Source organism: Acipenser ruthenus, chromosome 11 (assembly GCF_902713425.1).
Source record: "Acipenser ruthenus chromosome 11, fAciRut3.2 maternal haplotype, whole genome shotgun sequence".
Lineage (NCBI taxonomy): Eukaryota > Metazoa > Chordata > Actinopteri > Acipenseriformes > Acipenseridae > Acipenser > Acipenser ruthenus.
In genome coordinates, this window is record NC_081199.1 from 10,390,725 (window position 1) to 10,414,388 (window position 23,664).

At 38.5% G+C, this 23,664-nt stretch overlaps 1 protein-coding gene across 3 annotated transcripts in view; it reads right to left on the reverse strand.

Annotated features, from left to right (window-relative positions):
- Positions 1-23,664, reverse strand: part of LOC117426928 (tetratricopeptide repeat protein 28-like) — a 435,334-nt gene that overhangs the window by 139,423 nt on the left and 272,247 nt on the right. For all 3 annotated transcript variants that reach the window (XM_059033326.1, XM_059033325.1, XM_059033327.1), the window contains 3 exons: positions 13,425-13,572; positions 6,139-6,411; positions 3,426-3,556 (listed from right to left, as the gene is read on the reverse strand). In XM_059033326.1, the coding sequence (XP_058889309.1) occupies positions 3,426-3,556; positions 6,139-6,411; positions 13,425-13,572 (552 nt within the window). The remainder of the gene's footprint in view (positions 1-3,425; positions 3,557-6,138; positions 6,412-13,424; positions 13,573-23,664) is intronic.

Below are 23,664 nucleotides of genomic sequence, written 5' to 3' on the forward strand. Positions count from 1 at the left end.
TTTAAAACTCCAGTGAAACCTAATTAAACCTGTGCTTCGGGTTACACGGCCGTGCCAGACCCCTGCAGCCCCTTGGCTGGTGCCGCTGCCTCCCGACGACGTCGTTCTCTGGCAAAGGCCTTTCACACAAACTCTCAAATTATTATAGCTAGTTTATGATTTTCCATCATTTGTCTGCTATTTTTAAAATCCAGGGCTGTAATCGACGGCGTCTGAAGGCCTCAGAGACAGGAGAACCATTACACTGTCGAGTTTCTGTGGTAGTGATGGTATTTGGAAGTCAGGGATTAAAGACGCAGTAACGTCTGTTAGAGTGCACAAGAGAGGGGGAGGGGAGGGGGAGTGAGGCTGGCGGGGGGGACCGTCTTACTGTCAAACGAGAAACACACTGCTTTACTTTCCTTCAGAACATTTCTTCCTCCCTACAACTTGTCTTTATCTGTGGATATCTTCTTAAAACATTTAATATGAAACTTAAACGCATGTTCATCTAGGAAGCACCACAGAGATAGAATTTACCGACAGGAGGCCCACACAGTTTTACTGGTTAGCACTGCAGTGGTAGTTATCTACGCAACACTCAGATTTGACAGTTTGTTTTACAGGAGACCCTGTGTGTTATGATGTAGGATTTCAATATTAGGTTCAAATTCTTAAAAAGACACTTTGCTGATATAGCCTGCGTTATATAGGCCTATGGTGGCAGACTGGCAAAGAATTGCTCCTGAATTCAAGGCCAAAGCTTATTTATACAGCGTAGAACAGAAATTGAATTAAACACCATGTTGAGTAACTGGACCAGAATGATTGAAAACATAATATTTGAAGAGGACAGGAAAAAAAACATTTTTGATAAAGTAATTTAATGCTACTGATGCTTCAATTACATACTATAGTAAACATTAGGATTTGGTTTCACTAGTTTTGAACTTCCTTCCTAAAATAACATCAGATAGTACAAGATTAGTGCCAATCGTAAAAATCTACATGTGCATGCTTCTGAAAATGAGAACATAGCAAAACAGAAATTACGTCCGTGTAAAACACTATATAATCTGCTGATTCTTAAAATATATATTGTTTTCACTTTACAATTCAAATAAAATCTTTCCAATCTTAAAAAACGCTTGACTAAAGTACGATTTGGTTGTAAAATATTTTCCAAAAAATGTATGTTCTGTTGCAGTTCAATTCATTGTGGTAGTGACAGGGTTAAAGTTCTTTGCTGGTAATCGCTAGCCTAGTGCACCAGGACTGCCAAGCGCAGGCCCCAGCACTCACTCACAGCCACTGCCTTCTCACGCTGCTCACAGGATTGCTTTTCACAAGGATACTTCTCCAATGATGGTTTTAATAAAGCATTTACCACTCTCAGCCTTGAATTTTAACAAGAGCAACTCCTAACAACCTTTCAAATCTCTGCACTGCCAAGGAACACAATACTGCCCCCTTCAAACAGCCAGAAATAACTTATATCGGAAATTACCTCACTGCAATAAAATATGAATTTAGGTTTAAAAAATGATATTAATATTTACTAATGCAATTATATAATAATAATCAGCTATCTGCATTGAAAAAATAACTGGCCACACTTGACGCCAATATATTTATATTTTCCCCACGTTAAGAGAGAACGGTGACAGTGTGGTCAAGATGATGATATCAGGAAGCGCTAAATGATTTTATGGTGGTACGCATTCAAGAAGGACATCCAGGGATCTCAGGTTTTACACAAACCATTTGGTGGCTTCTTGCCACTTTAACATTTAATTATATCAGTCATCTGGATAATACATTTAGAGAGCTTAAAATAAATACATTATTATTATTACAATGATGTCTGCCTTTTATAGTAATTGACATAAAGGAATGGGATTTGCACTTTTTTGTTTTTTACAGGTTTTTAGGTTAAAGAAACAGTTTTTACGATTTTAATAAAATGGGGTTTAACCTGGCACTGTTTCCAGGTGTACATAAACAGTAGCGGAGAATCAGGGAAAACTGGGACCTAACTTAGCAACTAACAATAAAACATGAATATGCTTCCATTTAATTCAAGAACAAGTTTAATTTCAGATTGCTTTCAAGTCAGTCTTAGTGACAGACTGAAATGTGGCATTAGGCAAATATAGAATTACAATTTAATGAAGTACTGAATACAAAAGCAAATAAAAACTGAGAAAAGAGAATGGTTTGCTATTATTTGGAAGCCTTAAAGCCTCTAACAGCCATTTTTCAATCCTGGTCAAACATTAAGGCTAATGATAAGGACCGTATATCACTGCAAAAAGCCAAAATGTTTATCAACTTGACTTTTTATTTGTTTAACCACATCACAAGTGATATCCTATGAAAAAAAAAATGACTGCTGCTTAGTACAGGAGTCGTTTCTAAGAGTATTTCGTTTGCTGTGGTTCTCTATTCTGTACTTCAAAGACAAACGGCATAAAACAGCAATTGTCAGATCAGTTACAGCCTCACCGTAGAACTGTCTTTGTCATTCCCTGAGTACAAGTAGTAGGAACTCAGTATCTCAACTTTGCTGTGATAGTGCAAGTGTATTAACACCCCTGAAACTGACCCTTGCTTGAGTCTTACTTGCTCCAAGCATATTTTACCTGGGCCTGGAATAGCAAGCCATTAAAGACCATTTTAAAAGCCATTGTCTACAGTGTGTTAGCTATACAGGTACAGTATTATAGTATAAAGAAAATACACTATAGACTATTTAGCTGGGAACAAAGAAGAATTAGGTGGGGCATGATTGAAGTCTTAAAATCTTAAAAGGAGTTGACCTAGTTAACCTAGTTAACCTGAACCAATACCAAGCATAGTACAGAAACCAGGAACACAAGTGGAAATTAAGTGGAGATAGATGTATTGTAAGACAGAGGGAAGGAGACACTTCTTTACACAGACAGTGGTGAGGGGGTATGGAATGGGCTACCTAGTCATGTCATTGAGGCAGAATCACTTGGATCCTTTACCTACTAGAAACTGAGAAAGCTTGGATAGGCCAAATGGCCTCCCCTCATTCGTAAATGTTCTCATGCTCTTCTGTACATATAGCAGAGAGTTATATAACTATATAAGTTATTATATAACTTGTCCGAAAGGATGTCCTCAGCAAGTTATCTAGATATATGTCAAAGTGTGACAGACTCTGTATGAAAGATCAGGGAATTACTTTCAAATGTATTTCTGCTAATGTATTTTTTCGAGGCAAGTAAAACATCCATATCTTCAAACCCTAAGATAAAAGTATAAAGTCACTGTAGACAAGCAGTTTGGTTAAAGCCTTCATCAATGAAGGCATTAGCTGGCCAAAGAAGCTGCCGAGGTTTCATTGTCAGTCAATGCACGTGGCGCTGTGGATGATTAATTCAGTAACAGCACTGCGAGGTTGAACCTGGCAGGCCTACCTCTCTGTCCTTCAGCTTCATGGCCAGGACCAGCTGGTGCCGGTGGTTGGTCAGCGCCTCGCGGTAGTTGCTTTTGGAGAAGAATGCCGATCCCAGGTTACCGTGGGCCCGACATTCGCCCATCTGGTCACCTGAAACAATCACAACACACAGTGAGCTCCCCTCTAAACCTGTGCAGGTCAACCGGTCACACAAGGAACACAAAGAAACAAGGAGAAACAACATGCAGATGATTCCTTTGGGAGAGTTCAGCTTGTACAGCTTAGAGAGAAACTTTGAATAAGGGTTTTTGTGAAAAAAATAAACTCCGGTGTATTCCTCCCAATTACTTTGTTCACTGCTGTCAAGCACAAAAGTCAAGGAACAAGGATTTCAAGGATTTCCTGAATGTTTAAATTTTAATATTAAACTTTAACATAGTTTGAAAGTTGGTACCCACTCAAATAACCTACAAAAAGCCACACTCTAGCAGAGTACATGTGTACAACACTAATGTGTATATAATACAGATATGGGCAAAAGTTTAGCATCACCTGATTAAATTAACTAATACTGCTTCATAAAGTCAAACAAAACCAGATGAATAATGTTACATTAACATATTGAATTAAATACCGCTTTGTAGTTTTCCATATACTTAACGAAAAACTGACACAAATTTTAAAAATTAGATGTGAAATTATGTTCGTATAGATACTGTGCAAGTGTCTTCTCCAGTGTGTTTCTATATATGAGAGATACTGTGCAAGTGCCTTCTCCAGCGTGTTTCTATATCTGAGAGAAGTCTACTTATATTAGTTTCTTAGGGTGATATTTCCAAGCATTTCCTCCACTCTTTATAGCTCCAATTTTTTAAAAGGAGAAAAATGATGTTACTGTTACAAAATGAAAAAAAAAAAAACCTTGAGATAACATGGAATATATAACTTAGTTGTATGGTTGTAACTTTGTAAAATGAACAGGTGTTTTACTTCTTTCAAAGAATAAGATACACTACAGACTGGAGTAAACACGTTGAAAATATTCCCTATTTAAGAAGCACCTGATAGTCGACTAGAAAAGCGACAGTCGACCTCAGAAACTGGTAGTCGACCAATCACACAGTTCAATTTCAAAGCAGCCGCAGCACCAACACAAAAATGCTACTGATATATTTAAAGAGTGTGCTAGTGGCAAACTATCAATATTTAAATTGTATTTGAATTATTATTATATTATTATTATTATAATTGTGAAGGGTGTGGTTTCACATCAATGCAGTGCAGTTGCAATCCATTAACATAAAAATGAAATTTGAACAGTTAAAAAAATATAAAATATAGTTCACAAAACCATATGTAGACAAATAGAGCACCAGACATTATCAATTACATGTTTTTTTTAAAGTGGCGACTAGCAGACGATTCATATCTTGACTAGCCTACTCAAATATGTACTCGTTCTATCCAGCAGAATGACTACTTCTGCATTGGGCAATAGCTATGAAATATGTATTCAAGAAGACCACTGTTGTTATAAATGGATTTGTATATTTAAAGGTTTCATTAGGAAGGCTATGATGATATTCGATCTGGTCTGTAATGAGACTCTGGGGTTTGCACTGAATCAATGCTGCACATACACAGCACACTGCATCCACTGTATAAGTCATTCAGTGAAAGAGGAAATATCACTGGTGCTAACCTTTAACACTGTCGTGAAAACAGCCTTCGTGAAGTGAGTGTGTAGGATCCTGGGGAAGAAATGACCTCAAATTGCACTGTGTTTTCAAATCACTAACAGACCAGCACTTATAAACTGGCTATTATGGTGTTTAAATCCTCAGTTACATGTATATTTTAGGAAACGCCTTAACCTACCCGAAATAACACACTCTAAGCCACATGAAATCTGAGCTCAAACAATTCTTTTAAAAATGGCGTTACATGTCAAATCCTGGCTTTGTAGCTTCTTCATAGAGTCATATGTTGAGGTACTTTATGTTTTTTTAAAAAGATTCACCATCTGGTATTTTCTAGTAAACTAGTGAAGCCCATTTATTCGGTCACTTCTTGTCAAGAAGGTATTTGAACCCCAGCTCTCAAACCAAAGCACAGTAAGAGAGTGTGAGTTTCAAATGAGGTCCTAATACTATATCGCTGCCCAGGAAATGGATTTGAATGTGGTAACATAATCTTAAAGAGCAACTTGACATGGGTATGAAATATCGCTCACAATTTATTTTAAGTAGCAATTACTCAAGTTTAGTTTATTTACGCCACTCAAAATGAAGTCTTATGTATTCTTCTTGTATCATTTTCTGTTTCAGTCATCACATCCTGGTTACTTTTTAAAAAGTTTAAAGCAGCCCTGTTCTCCAACATGTCCTACCTCTAAAAACACCAGAGTGTAACCATTAACCTGTCGCCCTGCAAACACTTTTTCTCTAGTCTACACAAAAAATGCATATGTGAGAAATGCATCATATGATAAATGTTGTACGTCCTATATGAACAGCAGCATGTTTATGGCGGCAGGTCCTATTGAGGACACAAGGGTGTTTTAAGCGTTTTTAAAATGTCACCAATATGGGACGACTGAAACAATACATGATATACAAAGCGATTCTAAACAAGAAGAAGAGTGAATTAGTCAACCTGTCATTAAATAATACAATTAAACTAACAGAAAGCACAAGTCAGGCTCCAAGGTGGCAAACCACCATTTAGCTTACCTAAAGTCTTTGCTACTTCCAAGTCCTGCTGCATGTAGCCAGTGCTCTTCTCTGTGTTTCCCAGCGACCAGTACGCGCTGCTCAGGGCTGAGAAGACAGACCCGCGCAGCTTCAGGCTGCAGGTCCCGATCTTGAGCGCCGCCTCCAGGACGACAACAGAAGCGCCGTGGTGGGCGGCTGTCAGGAGCTCCTGGCCAATCACAGACACCACCACGAAGGGGCTCTTGTCCAGCTTCATCTTCTGGAGCTGCTGGTACGTGGGCTCCAAAGAGTCTGCAATCAGGAGACAACAGAGATGGAGTCATGCTTCAGAAGAATGCAAGAACATCATGACATTTATGAACCAGAGGAGGCCATTCGGACCATCTATGCTTGTCCTTAAAGCCGACTGATCTCAAAACGTTTTCAGGTTAAAGAATCCTAATGATTCTGCATCAACTGCAGGGCTAGGGAACCCATTCCATACACTCAGAGCTCTGTGTGTGAAGTAGTGTCTCCTAGCCTCTGTCTAATCACCTCAATACAGAGTGTTAATTAGACTGTGCTCCCAATTAAAGGGGTCCCTTCATTTGGTAGCTGTCTATGAAAAGTTCTTTAAAATACAATGTTTAGTGCTGGTGTGTAGTTTCATCAAATTGGATGGAGCTGAAAACCTGAAGAGTAAAACAATGAACAGCACAAAAAGAAAATTATCTTACATTTCAAAGCCATTTCAGCAGAACTGCACAAAAAGTCACATACAGTACAGTAGCTGCATAATTCAACTGTCAGAATGTATCACCTGTTCATGTTTTAACTGTACCTTATTCACTGTACTTAATGTGCTTTCAGAAAAGCTCTAGGTGTTTGAGTAGTAAAGTGAGGGTTTCTGTGTCTACTATTCCAGTACGAGTATTTCTGACAGCATCAAATTGAAGAATGTATTGGGCAAAAGATTGGAGTGCCATGGCCTGCTACAGTCATTCTACATGGTGAAAGCTATGCAGCAGTGTGCCTCTGAGTGTGCTTTTTAAGAGCTGGGAGTCTACCAGTAAATAATCAATCTTACTCAATCGGATGCTTTAAGTCAATTATGCACAGTTTAGACCAGGCTTCCTAATTTTGTCAATTCACCTATAATTTATTCTGGTAAATAGTCAAACATTATTGATTTAAATAATACACAGCATGCAGTTTCCTAAATATTTTAAAATTTAGAAAAAACAAACACAACATGGATTTTTAGACAGTAAGACTCTGTTAGCAAACAGATATTTTATCAGGGCCAGACCAGCAAGGCCTATGCATATACAGACGTGCTCAAATTTGTTGGTACCCCTCCACAAAAAACGAAGAATGCACAATTTTCTCTGAAATAACTTGAAACTGACAAAAGTAATTGGCATCCACCATTGTTTATTCCATATTTAATAAAAATCAGACTTTGCTTTTGATTTTTTATTCAACATAATATTGTAAATAAGAAAACAAATGAAAATGGCATGGACAAAAATGATGGCACCGCTAACCTAATATTTTGTTGCACAACCTTTAGATGCAATCACTGCAATCAAACGTTTTCTGTAGCTCTCAATGAGACTTCTGCACCTGTTAACAGGTAGTTTGGCCCACTCTTCCTAAGCAAACTGCTCCAGCTGTCTCAGGTCTGATGGGTGCCTTCTCCAGACTGCAAGTTTCAGCTCTTTCCATAGATGTTCGATAGGATTCAGATCAGGACTCATAGAAGGCCTCTTCAGAATAGTCCAATGTTTTGTTCTTATCCATTCTTGGGTGCTTTTAGCTGTGTGTTTTGGGTCATTATCCTGTAGGAGGACCCATGACCTGCGACTGAGACAGAGCTTTCTGACACTGGGCAGTACGTTTCGCTCCAGAATGCCTTGATAGTCTTGAGATTTCATTGTGCCCTGCACAGATTCAAGGCACCCTGTGCCAGGCGCAGCAAAGCAGCCCCAAAACATAACCGAGCCTCCTCCATGTTTCACTGTAGGTATGGTGTTCTTTTCTTTGAAAGCTTCATTTTTTCGTCTGTGAACATAGAGCTGATGTGACTTGCCAAAAAGCTCCAGTTCTGACTCATCTGTCCAAAGGACATTCTCCCAGAAGGATTGTGGCTTGTCAATATGCATTTTAGCAAATTCCAGTCTGGCTTTTTTATGTTTTTCTTTCAAAAGTGGAGTCCTCCTGGGTCTTCTTCCATGGAGCCCACTTTCGCTCAAAAAGCGACGGATGGTGCGATCAGAAACTGATGTACCTTCACCTTGGAGTTCAGCTTGTATCTCTTTGGCAGTTATCCTTGGTTCTTTTTCTACCATTCGCACTATCCTTCTGTTCAATCTGGGGTCGATTTTCCTCTTGCGGCCGCGCCCAGGGAGGCTGGCTACAGTTCCATGGACCTTAAACTTCTTTATAATATTTGCAACTGTTGTCACAGGAACATCAAGCTGTTTGGAGATGGTCTTGTAGCCTTTACCTTTACCATGCTTGTCTATTATTTTCTTTCTGATCTCCTCAGACAACTCTCTCCTTTGCTTTCTCTGGTCCATGTTCAGTGTGGTGCACACAATGATACCAAACAGCACAGTGACTACTTTTCTCCATTTAAATAGGCTGAATGACTGATTACAAGATTGGAGACATGTGTGATACTAATTAAAGAAACTAATTAGTTTCAAATATCACTATAATCCAATTATTTATTATCTTTTCTAAGGGGTACCAACAAATGTGTCCAGGCCATTTTAGAATATCTTTGTAGAATAAGCAATAATTCATCTCTTTTCACAGCTTCTTTGCTTTATTCTATGACATACCAAAGGCATGCAAGTATACATGATAAAATAGATTTTAATGTCATCATTTTTCAGGAGGAATGAAGCATTATTTCAATGAGCTGTAAGGGTACCAACAAATTTGAGCACGTCTGTATGTGTGATTTCAGCACACTACATTGTATTTTGAGTTACATTGCAGTGAATGTATCAGTAACCTTCAACAGGGGTATTTTGTTGTTTCTGCCTTTAGGCTACAAAAGGCTTCCAACTGTGCCACAGTACAGTATGCTGCACTGCTGCCCACTGTTGACTTAAACTGCAGTTAACCTTGACTCTTCAAACCTCCCGACATGCATTCAAAATGTGTTAAATGGGTTCAACCATAACCCCCCTTCCACTTGCCCTTGTATGTAAAGTCTGGGTGGAATTGTCTCCCCCTGTGAAACACTATGCCCCATTTAGTTTAGGTTACAAACCTTGGTTTGTGTTAAAATTGAAAATTGCCCATTTACAAAGCCTGGGTCAGTCTCCCAAAGTATGGTTCAAGCCTACAAGGTACCTTGTTTGTGTAACTGTCCTTTGGAGGAGGAGTTGAGAGAGACAAAGATGGAGGAGTCGTGAGGGAATGTCTGTGCTATGTGTAGTTGTATGCCTAAACAGCTTGTAATGGGGCTTTACATGACACTTAAAATAACACCATAAATCAACTGGAAACACTTCAAACACATAACATCACCCAGCCTCCTAAGCATGTACTAAACCAACCTTACAACGAGACAAGAGGCGTTCAAATACCAAAATAAGAGAGCTCTCAAAACCGTGTTATAGGTTGAGGCAGAGTCTGTATAATGAGCAGTTCAAATGTGTTACTAGCTTCTTCACAAGAACGAGGCCTGGTGGTGATAACTATAACACCTAACTTATGGCGCCTCTTCCAGGGTGCTAAATGACTACTTGCTTCCCTGCGCGCCTGTGGAAATAATATTTACCAGGGAGAAAACTGAACTCAGGCACCATTTACTCTGTTATGTGGGTCAGCTCCAGTCTTTCAATTCACACGTTAGTCATTTGGTTCAGAAATTCATTTTTAATTTCAATTTTACACCACTGGACTGGAACTGGACAGATTTTTCAATTGGCAACAATTCATTTCATGAGCACAAAGCTTCTTTTGTTCACAGTTTTAGACATGCCATCTAAAAAGTGTCAGTATCTTTTGAAGTTCAGGAAGTAAATTGTATAATTATTTATTTTATTTATCATTATCTTCAATATTGGCTAAATGTGTTTTTATTCTGCTACCAAAATGTAAAGCTGGGGGGCGCTGTGGCACAAGGAGGAGCTTGCCTTGCCTGAGTGCCGTTGAGACAGAGGCTGAGCTCAGACTTTAACAGTGCTGGGGAAGTTACTTTTAAAAAGTAATCCTTTACAGTTACAAGATAAAAAGAAAAATGTAACTAGTTAAAAATAGTTACTTCTCAGGCACGTTTACATTTTACAGAGATTTTTTTTTTCAGTTTGGTCAGGCTGAAGCTCTAATAAATTATTTGAAGATCCAGTTATGTGACATGTAGGGTTTGACTTGCACCATTCAAGCCCTTTCTGATTTCCATTTGTTTTAAATGTAACTAAAAGAAACTACGTTGTTTTTTTCACATGCAATGCATTACCACATTTCGTTACCTGTCTGAAAAAGGAACCATTACCATTACAAGTTACTGAAAAATGTAATTAGATTACAGTAATGTGTTACTCATCAGCACTGAACTTCAAATCAGGTTCAACTCTACACTGTATGGCTTTGAAGTTTATACAGTAGGTGTTGAAATATAGGAGAACTAAATTAACACAAGCCATAAAAAGACTTTCAATTCCTGGGAGGTAATCCTAGGTTAACTTGAAGTGTACTGCACTAAAACAAGCGTGTTATCAGCATACACCCGGCCATGCCTGTGAAAAAAAAAGCTACTGTATCAGAATCATCACCATGACCTACATCCACTGCAGGTGCATATACAAATGCATCACAAACACATGGACCATTGCCTTCATATAGCACCAGACTCTGATTCTCTCAGTAACCTGTCCTAACCAAGTTTCTGCAGGATAATTGTTTCTCTGGGGAAAAAAAGGAGTGACATATGCACCTATGGGAGCTTCCACTATAACCCAGTCATGGAATTATAAATGGTTAAGTGAAAATGAACACCAATACTGTAAATTCTAATAATATGGTGCCAAAATAACACACCACCAGTAAATTCATACAGCACAGAGAGCTTGGACTGGTGGTGCAGCAAGCTAACCTTACTAGTATCTATTACTTTCACCTCTGGAGGCCTGGGTTCAAGGTCTATTGACTTGATACAGATCCTTAATGAAGTATATACCACAGTATCTATTAAATGTTTATAGCCTTCGTAGTTATATGGAATTTATGATCCTGCTGCTCATTATCCTTGCACTGAATGTGAATCCTGGTTTTACACTGATAATGAGTTCTGGATTCCTTATACAGTAGGGCAGTTAAAGTGACTTGAAGAACAGCAATGGTGGGGCAAGGGCATCAGTCATGCGGCAGGGCAATGAAGCAGGTAGAGTTGGCTCAAAATGTTTAAACAGCCATTATCCTGTTAAAATGGTGGGTCGTGGGTTCAATCCCAGGTGGGGGGACACTGCTGCTGTACCCTTGAGCAAGGTACTTTACCTAGATTGCTCCAGTAAAAACCCAACTGTATAAATGGGCAATTGTATGTAAAAATAATGTGATATCTTTTAACAATTATAAGTTGCCCTGGATAAGGGCGTCTGCTAAGAAATAAATAATAATACATAATAATAAAATAATTATTAAAAAACAGTTCCATACATTTTCTCCAACATGCACATCCATTTTTTATATCGGTTGCAAATGTGTAGTTTTGAAAGAAACACATGTTACAGCAAGCATGTATTTTCATTTTAAAACATGAGGTTAAACTAGGTTAAAGGTTAAAGACATCTATGTTTACAAGCTATGCTTTTAGACTTCCTGGGTCACCTGGAGGATGACATTTTCCCCACCCCTTCACTGGCTTCTTTCCTGTCATTAACCATCCAGCTGCTTCCCCTGCTGACTGGCATGCTTTCTGCCAGTAACATGGAGACATGGCTGGGGTAAAATGACCAAGACAGTGAAGAAGTAACAGACTTCCTTGAAGGCAAGGTAAGCAAACTGAGAACTTCATTTAACCTCATCTAGTACAATATTTTTGTTTTAAAATGAAAACGCAGTGCTGTAACATGTTTTTTCTTTAAAAAAAACTACACATTTGAGACCTATGTAGCTAATGGAAGTTCAAAATGGGTAAAAAATATGGAATTATTTTGTTTGCTACAATTCCTTTAACAGATTTTGCATTATATTTAGGCTACTTTTCGATATCAATTGGTAAAGCTCGTTAAACGTCAAATTCCCAAAGAATATGAGTTCGACTGAAATAAATTTATATACGATAAAACCACTCGCTATTTTTTATTTTCTTTACCAATAATCATCATTTAGGAATGCTCTCTAGTTTATGTAGTTTTTATACTTGCTGTCTGTCCTGTCTCTGTTCCACTCTGAATGGCTGGAGGTCGCTGTCAGTCATCTCAGTGATCCGTTAGTACTGTAGTTTCACCTTGTTCTGACAGATCTCGTTGACTGAAGCAGTGCTAGAATGCTCTCATTTGCCAGCTACAGCGCCTGTCATTCAAAGCGCCTACTTTGAAATTAGCGGGTTAAGGTGTACGTAAGCTTTTGCTTTAGGTATACGGTGACAGTTATTAGTTTGATTTGAAAACGGGGCGCAAGAGAAAAACACTTAATGAATATTGTGCACAATACCCCAGCCGATGGCTGAAGTCTCCACGGCAGGACGAAGCGGGCCCGTCTGCCTTGCCTTCCAGTGACTCTGAGTCCGGCTGTGCTGAAGTAGGAGAGGGGGATCTCAGACTCCGAATAATAAGTGCAAGTTAGTTCTGTTCAACTATTGAATGTTTTGTTCTGTGCATATTATTTTTACTCATAAATTTATCTTATAAAGGTCTGTGTAATACACTTTTATATGCTGCGTTTACTACGGTTTATTTGAGACCATTTTTAAATGTGTAGCTCAGCTGTGATCAAACTTTACTTCAATTAGAATGTTGGTAACCATGGTTTTGTTGCAAGTTGAATATGATAAAGGGGTTTCGCTAAATTAGATGTTTTTTTTTTTAAAGCACTAAGGTCGACTTCACCCATTCTCTGCTTGAATTGAAAAATAAAGATCGAAAAAAATGGTAAATTCTTTATAAAATAAATGTTGATATTAAACGTTGATTTGGCAAAAAAATGAAAATCAAACAGTAGCAAGCCTACTTATATTATACACTTTCAGGCATTTTCACTTTGAGTACAAAAATGAATTATAATGAATGTTTTTTTTAATTTGTCTGGTTCTTGAACACAAAAACTGAAATACCCCAGCTGTGGATGCCCATGCCACCTACCTCGTAAAGGGGACTTCATGGCAGCCTCCACCATGCCAACCAACAGCTGCAGACTCTTGGGGTCCTGAGCCAGGCCCGAGGCAAACGCTGCCAGCGCGTCTGCATGGCGCCCGAGGTACTGGAGGGCAACACCCTGTCGGAAATATGCCTGAAAACAAAGGGGGAAAACTCAGTGTTAGTCATTAGTAAAGCTTAAGCTTGGCTATTGTTGGGAGCATTAATACAGGCATAATACAGTTGTTTTGGCTTGTGAGCCAAATCCACGCGGATTAATTAAAAACAGTCCAGTCGGGGTCTGTGCCAACAGTCGGACAATCAGGCCTTCCTCTTTCGCTCTATTTCCACTTAAGTATCTACAGGTTACCCTATGTGTACATTAAAACTCAGAAAAGGAATACAAGCTACCTAAAGATGCAGCGCAGTAAATACAAAGCCAAGACTTCACTGTTCTGATATCATAGTGTGATAATTCACTGCTCTGTTGTCAGATCTATGAATTATTAACTTCACTGTCAATTAAGCCAACATGATTCGTTCAGAACCAAATGCTCCATGCATCTACTCATAAACCTACAGTAATCCTAACCTAAAACACAATTTTACCCCAAATCTTTAATGTAATGTCTAACCTTAAAACCACTATTAGTTTGCTAAATTGCTTGGAATATTATTCTCTATACAACACATGCTAGTCAAAGTGTGGATGCTCCCACATTTTCACTGGATGAATCGACAACATGCTGATAGCACAGTATGAGCTGCTGTTGAATGCTTACAGGCAGTAAAACAGTCAGCAAATGTTTATTAATTATTAATTAACATGTCTTTATCAAACTTTTTCCTTCCATCTATAAAAAAATTATAATAATCTTTCCAATCCAGCTCAGTCGTTCTCCTTCTAATGTAAAAAACAAACAGGGGCAGCGGTTTTTACAGAATACCTCAATTAGTTATTTTAAATCACTACAGCAGACTGCAAATGCAGTATATATACAATACATGGCAAACTTTTATTTTTCTACAACATAACAGTTGAGTTAGTAGTCTTGTAATAACTGCCATTCACACATTTATAACAAATAATTGACTGATGCAATGTCCATCTGGCTGCCAAAGACAACAACTCTAACTTGCTTAAGATGTCACAATTAGGCTTTTTTTTAAAGGCAAACACAGGCCTTCATGTTGTTTTATGCTACAGAGCATACAGTTTTGAGCAGTTACCATATGTTACCAAGATCATAAACCACATAGAAGGTTAAACACACGACACCTTAAATTCCTGTGAAGTTCAGAGATCAACTATAGATTCACAGGCTTGTTTTGGGCCTAAATTCCCTGTACCTCTCTGTCACAAAGACGGCCGGAGTGGGTGGCGTCAGACCAGAGCCAGGAAATAAAACGACAGAGAGGTGTGGTTTGGTGGAGCTGAGCGAATGGTTTCGCTCAGCATTTAATAAACAGAACAGAAAACAAAAAGGTTGTACAAACAAAACACAGGACACGGCACTTCACGCCAAAATAAAGAGACAAACAAAACGGACTACACAGACAAACATGGTGAGCTTCTATTTTTCACAATTACCTCCGTCTCCAATCCCGTTCTCCACTCACCGAACACACAACCCCGAGTGAGTCAAACATGCACCTATATATACTGTTGTGCTGGGATTCAATTACTAATTAATTATTCACTTGAATCCCAGCACATGAATTAATTACGTGCAACCTCGTGCTCACATATTAATTACTTTAAATGCACGTGAAGTGATGTGCAATCCCGTGCCTAAATACAATTACATCTTAAATAACTCGTGCTGCACACACCCATTTATATCCCGTGCAGCCATCTCTATACAACAACATTTACACACAACACGTAACACACAACACAGAAACGCACACAAGGGCAGGGCACATTGCCACACTCTTACACCATCACCTCCCTCCAGTAAAACAAGACTGTATTATGACCTTAAAGGAGTGCCAATCCATATTTACTGTATTACTTCCCATCAGCATTAGCAAATTTATACTTCTGTTTAAGATCTTTTTGTATTTTATACTTCAGTATTTCAGACCATGTTATATGAAAAGTACTGTATTCCTTCGAATTTAAGACACGCTTTAACAATTTTTTGCTTCTCAAAAATTGCCTGCGTCTTAAATTCGAGTACAGTGTAGTGATGCGTGTATTAAAATTGGTAACAAAAGACGTGACTACCCGAGTACACAAACAGCAACGTGACTGACTGCCGAGAAAAGACAACAAAGACATCACTGCCCGAATACACAAGCAACAACGTGACACTGCTGGGAAAAAACAAACCAAGCTTCCTGAGGAATTCCAAGAGAAATGTTTACAATTTCAGCATTTCTAACAAACAGAACCAGCTTGGACAGATCGGAAATGCTGATCAGACCACGTATTTTTCGACATGCTAAGCAATGTTCAGTGTTGTTGTGGTTGCTGGGTTACATGTTGTCTGATGCTGTGGAGTGTTGTGTCATGCTTGCTGTTGCCAGGATGTGTGATGTCGTGAGTGAGTGGTGGTATGTGTATGACAGAGACACCATCTTAAGTATTATACAGAGCACAGCACAATAAACGAGCTCCATGGTTAATCTAAAACAACACTGTTTTGTGCCAGTTTTGTACAATACAGCAGTGTAATTCAGGTTGTAAATGCATATTTATTTGATGTTTTATTTTTTCCTCAAATTGAGGGTGGTAAATTTGGGCTGCATCTTAAATTTGAGGGCGTTTTAAATTTGAAGGAATACGGTAACTGCTGCTTGACACCAAAAGTATCAGGATGCAGCCGTTTATCTATATCATTGCATTAATGTTACATCCTGATAAAGTGATGAACTAAAATATTCCCAATAAAAAGGGGGCAGTGATAATGTAGCTAATAAAGGGAAAGGAAATTGATTTTAAAGCACTGGTTTAGTAGAGTACTCTAATAAAATGTCCCTGCAGTCTCATAGTAACAGGCGAAAATCTACCTTTCTGATCTAAAAGAGCTCTGAATGAGAGCACACAATTTACACACAGTTTGATCCCAATAACAGAAAACTAACCACAAATGAGCCAATAATCAAGGTACATTAACTAGATATTATTGAAACTGTTTTCAAATGAAATGCAACTAATCTGTAATTAGCATCTAACAGTTTTTCATTAGACCTTTCAACCCCCCCCCCCCCCCTGCTGAGAAGAGATTAGGCAAAATCAGACATAACACAGAGATTTTATGAACATGTATAATTAATTTCCCTTCCATTAGGGCCAGACTTGATAAATTGGATTGGAATTGGATCGCGATCAAATTCATTTCATTAACCTCTGTTCTAACCGTGTTATTATTGAACCATGCAGGCCACCATACTGGCATACCCAGTTCAATATTAATTAGATTCCAGGTGGTCTGAATCCAAACTAGAACAAAACGAAGCCAAGGGTGTAATGCCCCATGGAGAAAGACATTTCAAACCACTTCTCTCCTTGATTAGACTGACTGACTGATTGGGGGGGGGGGGGATAAATGCAATGGTTTTAATTGACACATTCAGAGCCTGTTTACAAGCTACACCACAAGACTGTTTAATATTCAACAGTGTTAGATTGACAGATTCCTCCACAGATTATAATAAAGTTCTATTAAAAAAGAATGTTATAAGTACATTTCATCACAATTGGATAAGTACATCCATTATATCTCCATCACTGGGGATAAACATACCTTGTCATGTAAGAATTTTGTTTAAGAGAGGTTATTACTCTTTTAACAACCCATTGGAGCCTGAAAGGAAAACGTGACGATAGGATATCTAGAAATGCATGGTGCGAATTCCATTCACCTGCAGTAATGTTTCATGTGGTGGTGTGCCATCATCATTTCACCTGACAGGCATCCTTTGTGATAAGATGAATATCTGAGTTTACTTATTGGAGCATCCACCCTGTTAAAGGAATGAAATACTGCAGCAGGGATCCAGTAGATATGTTTTTAGAACATGCTTTTTCAACAGCAGCATGTTTTTTACCTCCCCAAGACACTGGGAAGCTGGTATTTATTCCTACTTACTGTCATGTGAAAACTGCTTCACAGCTATAAATGTGTCAGAAGAACTCAGAAATATTACCTTATATTTAGGCTTCAACAATGGTGGCTATATCGTGGGAGGAAGCTCAATAACATTTGTGCACATGACTGTTCATAACTGTATGTTTGTGTGTGAGTGTGCTGTTCTGAGAGCTTGTCAATCACTCATACTGAACCTCTCCAAGTCCTACCTTTCATAGGAAAGAATGAAAACACCTAGAAAGAGCTTGCTGAGCTGAAACCTGTACTTCTCAGCCAGGTTGTGGCAGTGTGGCAGTGTGAAAGCCATGTAATACATGATTAAATGATTAAGCAGTCTCCAACCACAGGTGTATAAAAAGGCCGATCACGGGTGTTAGGTTGGAATTAGTGGAGACGTAATGTTGGTGATAGAGGTGGAGGTTTGTCTTTTGTTTTGGCCCTTGTGCCATTTGTTTTGTTAATGTGTTTTGTTTAGTGTACTGTCTTTGTTTGCCGTTATAACTGTTATTAAACGTGCACATTCATGCTTAACCTGCAGCTTCTGTGTCTGAGTCTCTTGTCCTGGTAGTAACAGCTTTGCCAGTGATGCTGTTTTGTTCACACAGGTATTACCGTTTATAAAACTAGGCTGATTAGAGTCACCTTCACAGATCCTATTGCCAAGCGTTGCCTTGATAGATGAATGGCATGTTGTGCTTTTCCATTAGGAATTCCTGCATTTTCTCAAGGGGCTAAAGGCTGTTACAGTGTGACATCTGTATGATTCTGTTGTTTTGTGAGGCAATACACTAGGCTCCTAGATGCCTGGATCATTCTGAGTACAAAAATAGTGAAGGCACAAATATTCAAATATTCAAACAAACACTGCTTGAAATGTATCCGGTAGCAAAAATGTCACAATTATCATTCATAATTTAGAAATGATTGGAAAGGAAATCAATGCATACATGATGTTTGAAATAAGTAACACGCATTATACTGCATGGAAGAGTGCTTCTCTCTTTTGAATCCACCTTTTTGTCCTTTAACTGTGTAATTTTATTGAATTGCAGACGAGGCTACAGTCAGGCACAGTGCTCAGGAAGTGGGTGCACCTCAATCCCAACTTGAACCCTTTCACTGCAACTGAAATAAATCAAGCTGTACAAAATTGATGGGTGGTTAAATTGTGAAGCTGAGCCAACCAAACTGATTTTTCTGAAGGTATTTTTACCAGTAGAAAAGATCAATATTCAATGGCAATTACACATTTCTGCAAACCTTACTTCTCAAGCTTCATCATAATAATTAAACTGTGTTTTGCACAAGTCATTCAAACTTTTACTAAAATAACATAATGCTGTGATTTGGATGTGACAACACATTTTGAATCAAGGTTGCTGTATTTCAATGAGACCTCACTGTCTGGAAATAAATCACTTAATTGTTAAAACTGGAGTCTTTCCAAAACACTACAGAAAACAAATGGACAGTGTGATGATCAGCAGATCAGGCACAGTGTTGAGTGAGAATGCCCAAGAGCTTAGTAAAAGCTAATATCTAATTATTAAAAACACTTGATAACTACCAGGACTGAAAATGCAGCTCTCCCAGAAAGTACATTCCAGGGAGGAAATGTTTTCCTAAGCTGTAGAATCAACAAGTACAGTTCTTCTGCATTTTCAATAATGACAAACATGTCTAGTCAGACAAGCCCTGAAATCCTACTTAATGCAACAGAAATGAAGCTGCTATGGCTCTGGGTATGTCTGTGCTGGCAGGGCAATAAACAAAATGCTGGAACTGGAGTCAGGGCACAGACATGTCACCTCCTCTTAATGGATAACTGTGCAAGGGGAAACAGACAAAGACATCTAAAAGCCAACTGTTAGCGCTAACTTTTCAGCAGGTCTGGTTACCAACACTGACTGGCACCTGTCAGCATTTGTAGTAGCTGTGGGACGCTGACAGCATGCCACTCATTCCGATAGCCTACTCAGAATCCACACTTGTGCCACCAGTTAAAGAATCTTGTTAGCAAAGTGTAGACAGATTTATAGCCAGCTGCTGGGCAACACTTTGCGCACTGTGTGGTTCCTCTACTTTGCATGCATTCTTCCCCTTTCTTTGGCTTTTTAATTTTGTTATGCTTTTGGAGGACGGCCTGTTCCTCCCAACATGACCTTACAAACAATCTTCCAATACTGTGGACGTCCATGACAATGAAATGGTTTGGTACTGGAACAATGGTAGCACAAGGGCAGCTGCAATAGTGGCATCACTGTGTTGAACTTGGGCGCACATATATGGATGGTCTTCATATGAAATAACTTCATCTCTAGGCTACATGTTGTATTTAAATCAACAATGTGCTTGATTATACCCAATCCCAAGGGTCTATAGGAGTCTCTGATAACCCTTTGGAGAAGTAGGTACAGTAGTTAGAGTGGGGTAGATCCAGACAGACTTGGTCAGTACATAAGGGCCCTGCTTATACTTTACACAAGAAAAACAGTTAAAACATCAAAAGGATATTTGTTATGGGAAAGGTTTATAGAACCCTACTCTAACTTCTGTATAGAACAGTACTGTATCACTTACTCACTAAAGCATTGCTCAAATAAAGAACATTCCACCATAGTTGATTCATGCTATTCTACCCTATAAAAGGTTGTATTATTATTATTATTATTATTATTATTATTATTATTATTATTATTAATAATAATAATAATAATAATAATAATAATAATAATAATAATAATAATAATACAATCTACAGTACACATTCCCAGTGGCATTCGACAAATGGCCCAGCCAGTCACATTAAAAGCACCAATCTTTCACAAACAATCAATTTGCAACAGCAGGAGCCAAAGATAATTCAACACACGTTCCCCTGTGCTGCATGAAAATGCTTCGATGCTTGTCAAGTCAAGGGGGGGGGGGGGGGTTGTGACTCGTTCACAATTTAATTATTTCCACATGACTGGTGCAGTCACCTACCTAAAGCACACACTAACCAAAGTAGCATTCTTTTGTATAATTATTTCCATTTCGGTTACCTCAGGTCAGTTTGCAATAGGGCAGGAACCTTGAAGGAATCTGTTTATTGGCAGATATTCAGATAATTAAAGAACCACATGGGTCACGATACAGTACAACAGGACACTTTTAGCATGGGACTACTACAATTAGCACCCAGTTAATCCACAGTTACAGAGGATGGGTTATTCCTAATAAAAATCAAACATCTGACTAAAGACAATGAAATCAGATACTCCTCAGCAGAAATTAAAGGACCCGGAACGGTCACTTTAAAACAACAAAATGGATGCAACAAAACACAAAGCTACAATCCCCTCTCATTTAATGTATTGTTGTTTAAACTAACTGTAAAGAGCATAATTGTTAAATACATTTTCTCTGCCATGCACATCCATTCAATATATCAGACTTAAATGTTCTGTTTTCAAAGAAACACATGTTATAACATTTTAATGATATCTCTATTTGCAAGCCTTGCTTTTAGAACCACCCCATCAGTGGCTTCTTTCCCCTTATTATTATTATTATTATTATTATTATTATCCATTTCTTAGCAGACGCCCTTATCCAGGGCGACTTACAATTGTTACAAGATATCACATTATTTTTTACATACAATTACCCATGTATACAGTTGGGTTTTTACTGGAGCAATCAAGGTAGCAGCAGCAGTGTCCCCACCTGGGATTGAACCCATGACCCTCCGGTCAAGAGTCCAGAGCCCTAACCACTACTCCACACTGCTGCCCTTGACTGACATGCTTTCAGTCAGTCACATGAAATGACCAAGGAAGTAAAGCAGTAACTTCCTGGAAAGCAAAGCAAGCAAACTGAGAACTTCTTTAACTTAGTGTAGTACCAGACGCCTGTCTTAAAATGAGAACACATGTTTACTATAAAACGGGTTTCTTTACTAACTGCATATTTGAGACCTATGAAGCTAATGGAAGTGCAACATTATTTTTGGAGATACCATTTTTTTAATACATATATTGTAAAGAAAATGTGTATACATTGCAAGTATAAATTCACATTAAATACAGGCATACAATGGCTCAGATTAAGACTAATCAAGTAGCCTAAAAATGAACTTAAAAAAAACAAAAACTTGAAGACAAACTTCTCTGCAATCCTCCATACAGACTGACATTACACTGATGATGCTCAGATATATATATAAAAAAGGCCACAATTTCAGGTTGGTTACTGTGGTAACCCTCTCAGGCACCAGCAAGCTCTCTAAATGTCCTCACTACACAGAAAGGGGCAGTGTTGTTGCACAAGCAGATTGGAAATGCCAGTGTGACCGCGCTCTGCATTACAGGACCACATTGTCCATCAGATACCAACTGCGATGAAGCAAGAGCAATGGAGGCTCATTTCAACCCTCTTCTGGTGAGTGGAAAGCAACACAGACACAGGAGGCTTTGCATGTATATAGTCACAAAGAAACAGCATTCAATTAATAGCTGTAGTATACTGTAGTATACAAAATCCATAATGACTGGAAAAGTCAGTTCCAGTCTCAAACACTCAGAGCTTCACTGATTCCCTACATTAAATCTCTGAGAAAATGGGAGACACACTGGCAGGTACAGAATGTATTTTATATATTGTTTTTTAAGATTTGGTCATGAAAGTAAAGAGACTGGTGCTGGCCACAGTCAGGCATAGTGCCTGGTGTCACAGGAAATTGGTCGACCGGGAAATACGTTGAGATCATCTATACTGCGCATGCGCAAATTTCTGAATTTAAAGGGAGGGTTTGTCTCTGAATTCAGCCAGTCATTGATTAGCTTTTTTTGTTAATGGAACAGATAAACGTACAGCTTAGTTTTACTTTTCCATTGCATCAGCTTCTTTGCAAATTGAGCACATCTAATTAGTGTGTCTGTGTGTGTAAACAGAGCCATTTAGTTCTTCAGCTGGTGTACAAGTTTACAAATATTTATAAATGTGGAAACACTTGGCCAGGTTGGCAATTGTAAAATAACAGATATCAAAGCGGAGTACAGCCTGTGCCACTTTATCGGGACGCCTTCTCGGGAGAAGTAAAAATATCCTGAATAAGCGACTGTCCCAATTAAACAAGAGGCATTAGAGATGACATTAGTCACACTTTGTTTCTAAATGAAAAGAAATAAAATAAAATCACAGTATGATTAAATGTTAAATACATAATAAAAAATCTGAGTCAGTTGTTTTTTTTATTCCTAAAATTAATCGCTGTTTTTTATTTCTACATGAAGAATTAAATCACATCTTATCACAATGCGAGTCACCTGTGATGTTGACACGCCAACTTTCTTTGCAACAGCAGCCTGAGAAACCACAGGAGACTCCAGCTCCTTCAAGAGTTCAACGTGGTCTAAAAATATGCAAAACGCCTGGGAAGGTCTTATTTCAATGGATATGGTTCTCAAACTCAACCCATTTTAAATCAATTGAATATATATTCAATATCTATTATCTGGCAGGTATAAAACATGCTTCAGGCTTTAAAAAGTTTTTTTTTTTGTACTGGACGACATATGCTTGAAACAAGTTAGCATCTCCCATTGTGATAATGGCCTCTTGGCTGAAATCTGTGAGGTTCATAAGCATTATTTTTTCTTTTCCCAAACTTCTGCTACTGCTTTGAAAACCTCAGAACAGTAGTGTGGCCACATGGCTGGAGGTTCCAACAAATAAGTTCCTTTAGTTCTACTCAAATGTTGTTTCAGAATAGCCAAATGTTCTGTCAGTGCTCTACAACCCTACAGTAACCAACACTTGGGCAAAAAGCTAACCATGAACACAATCTGAGTGTCTTTGAAGGCAGCTTCTGCAGCAGAGAGACTCTGGCACATACACACCAATAGTGATCTGTCTTTTGCAGCTGCTCGAAGCATACAACCAGGCATAATGGATCTTTTCATGGGTAACTCAGTGCGAGTAAAACGCTAAAAGAAACATTTTATAAACAGGACAGCTTCTTCTGTGTTGGGGCTCGCTCCTCATTAATTCAGATTATTATTCTTCAATTGACTTCCAAGGTCAAATGCAACAGTCAGGGATTTCTTGCCTTTGTATGGCTCTTCGAGATCTGTTTTTGTTTCTGCAGGAAGTTTTTGAATGGAATT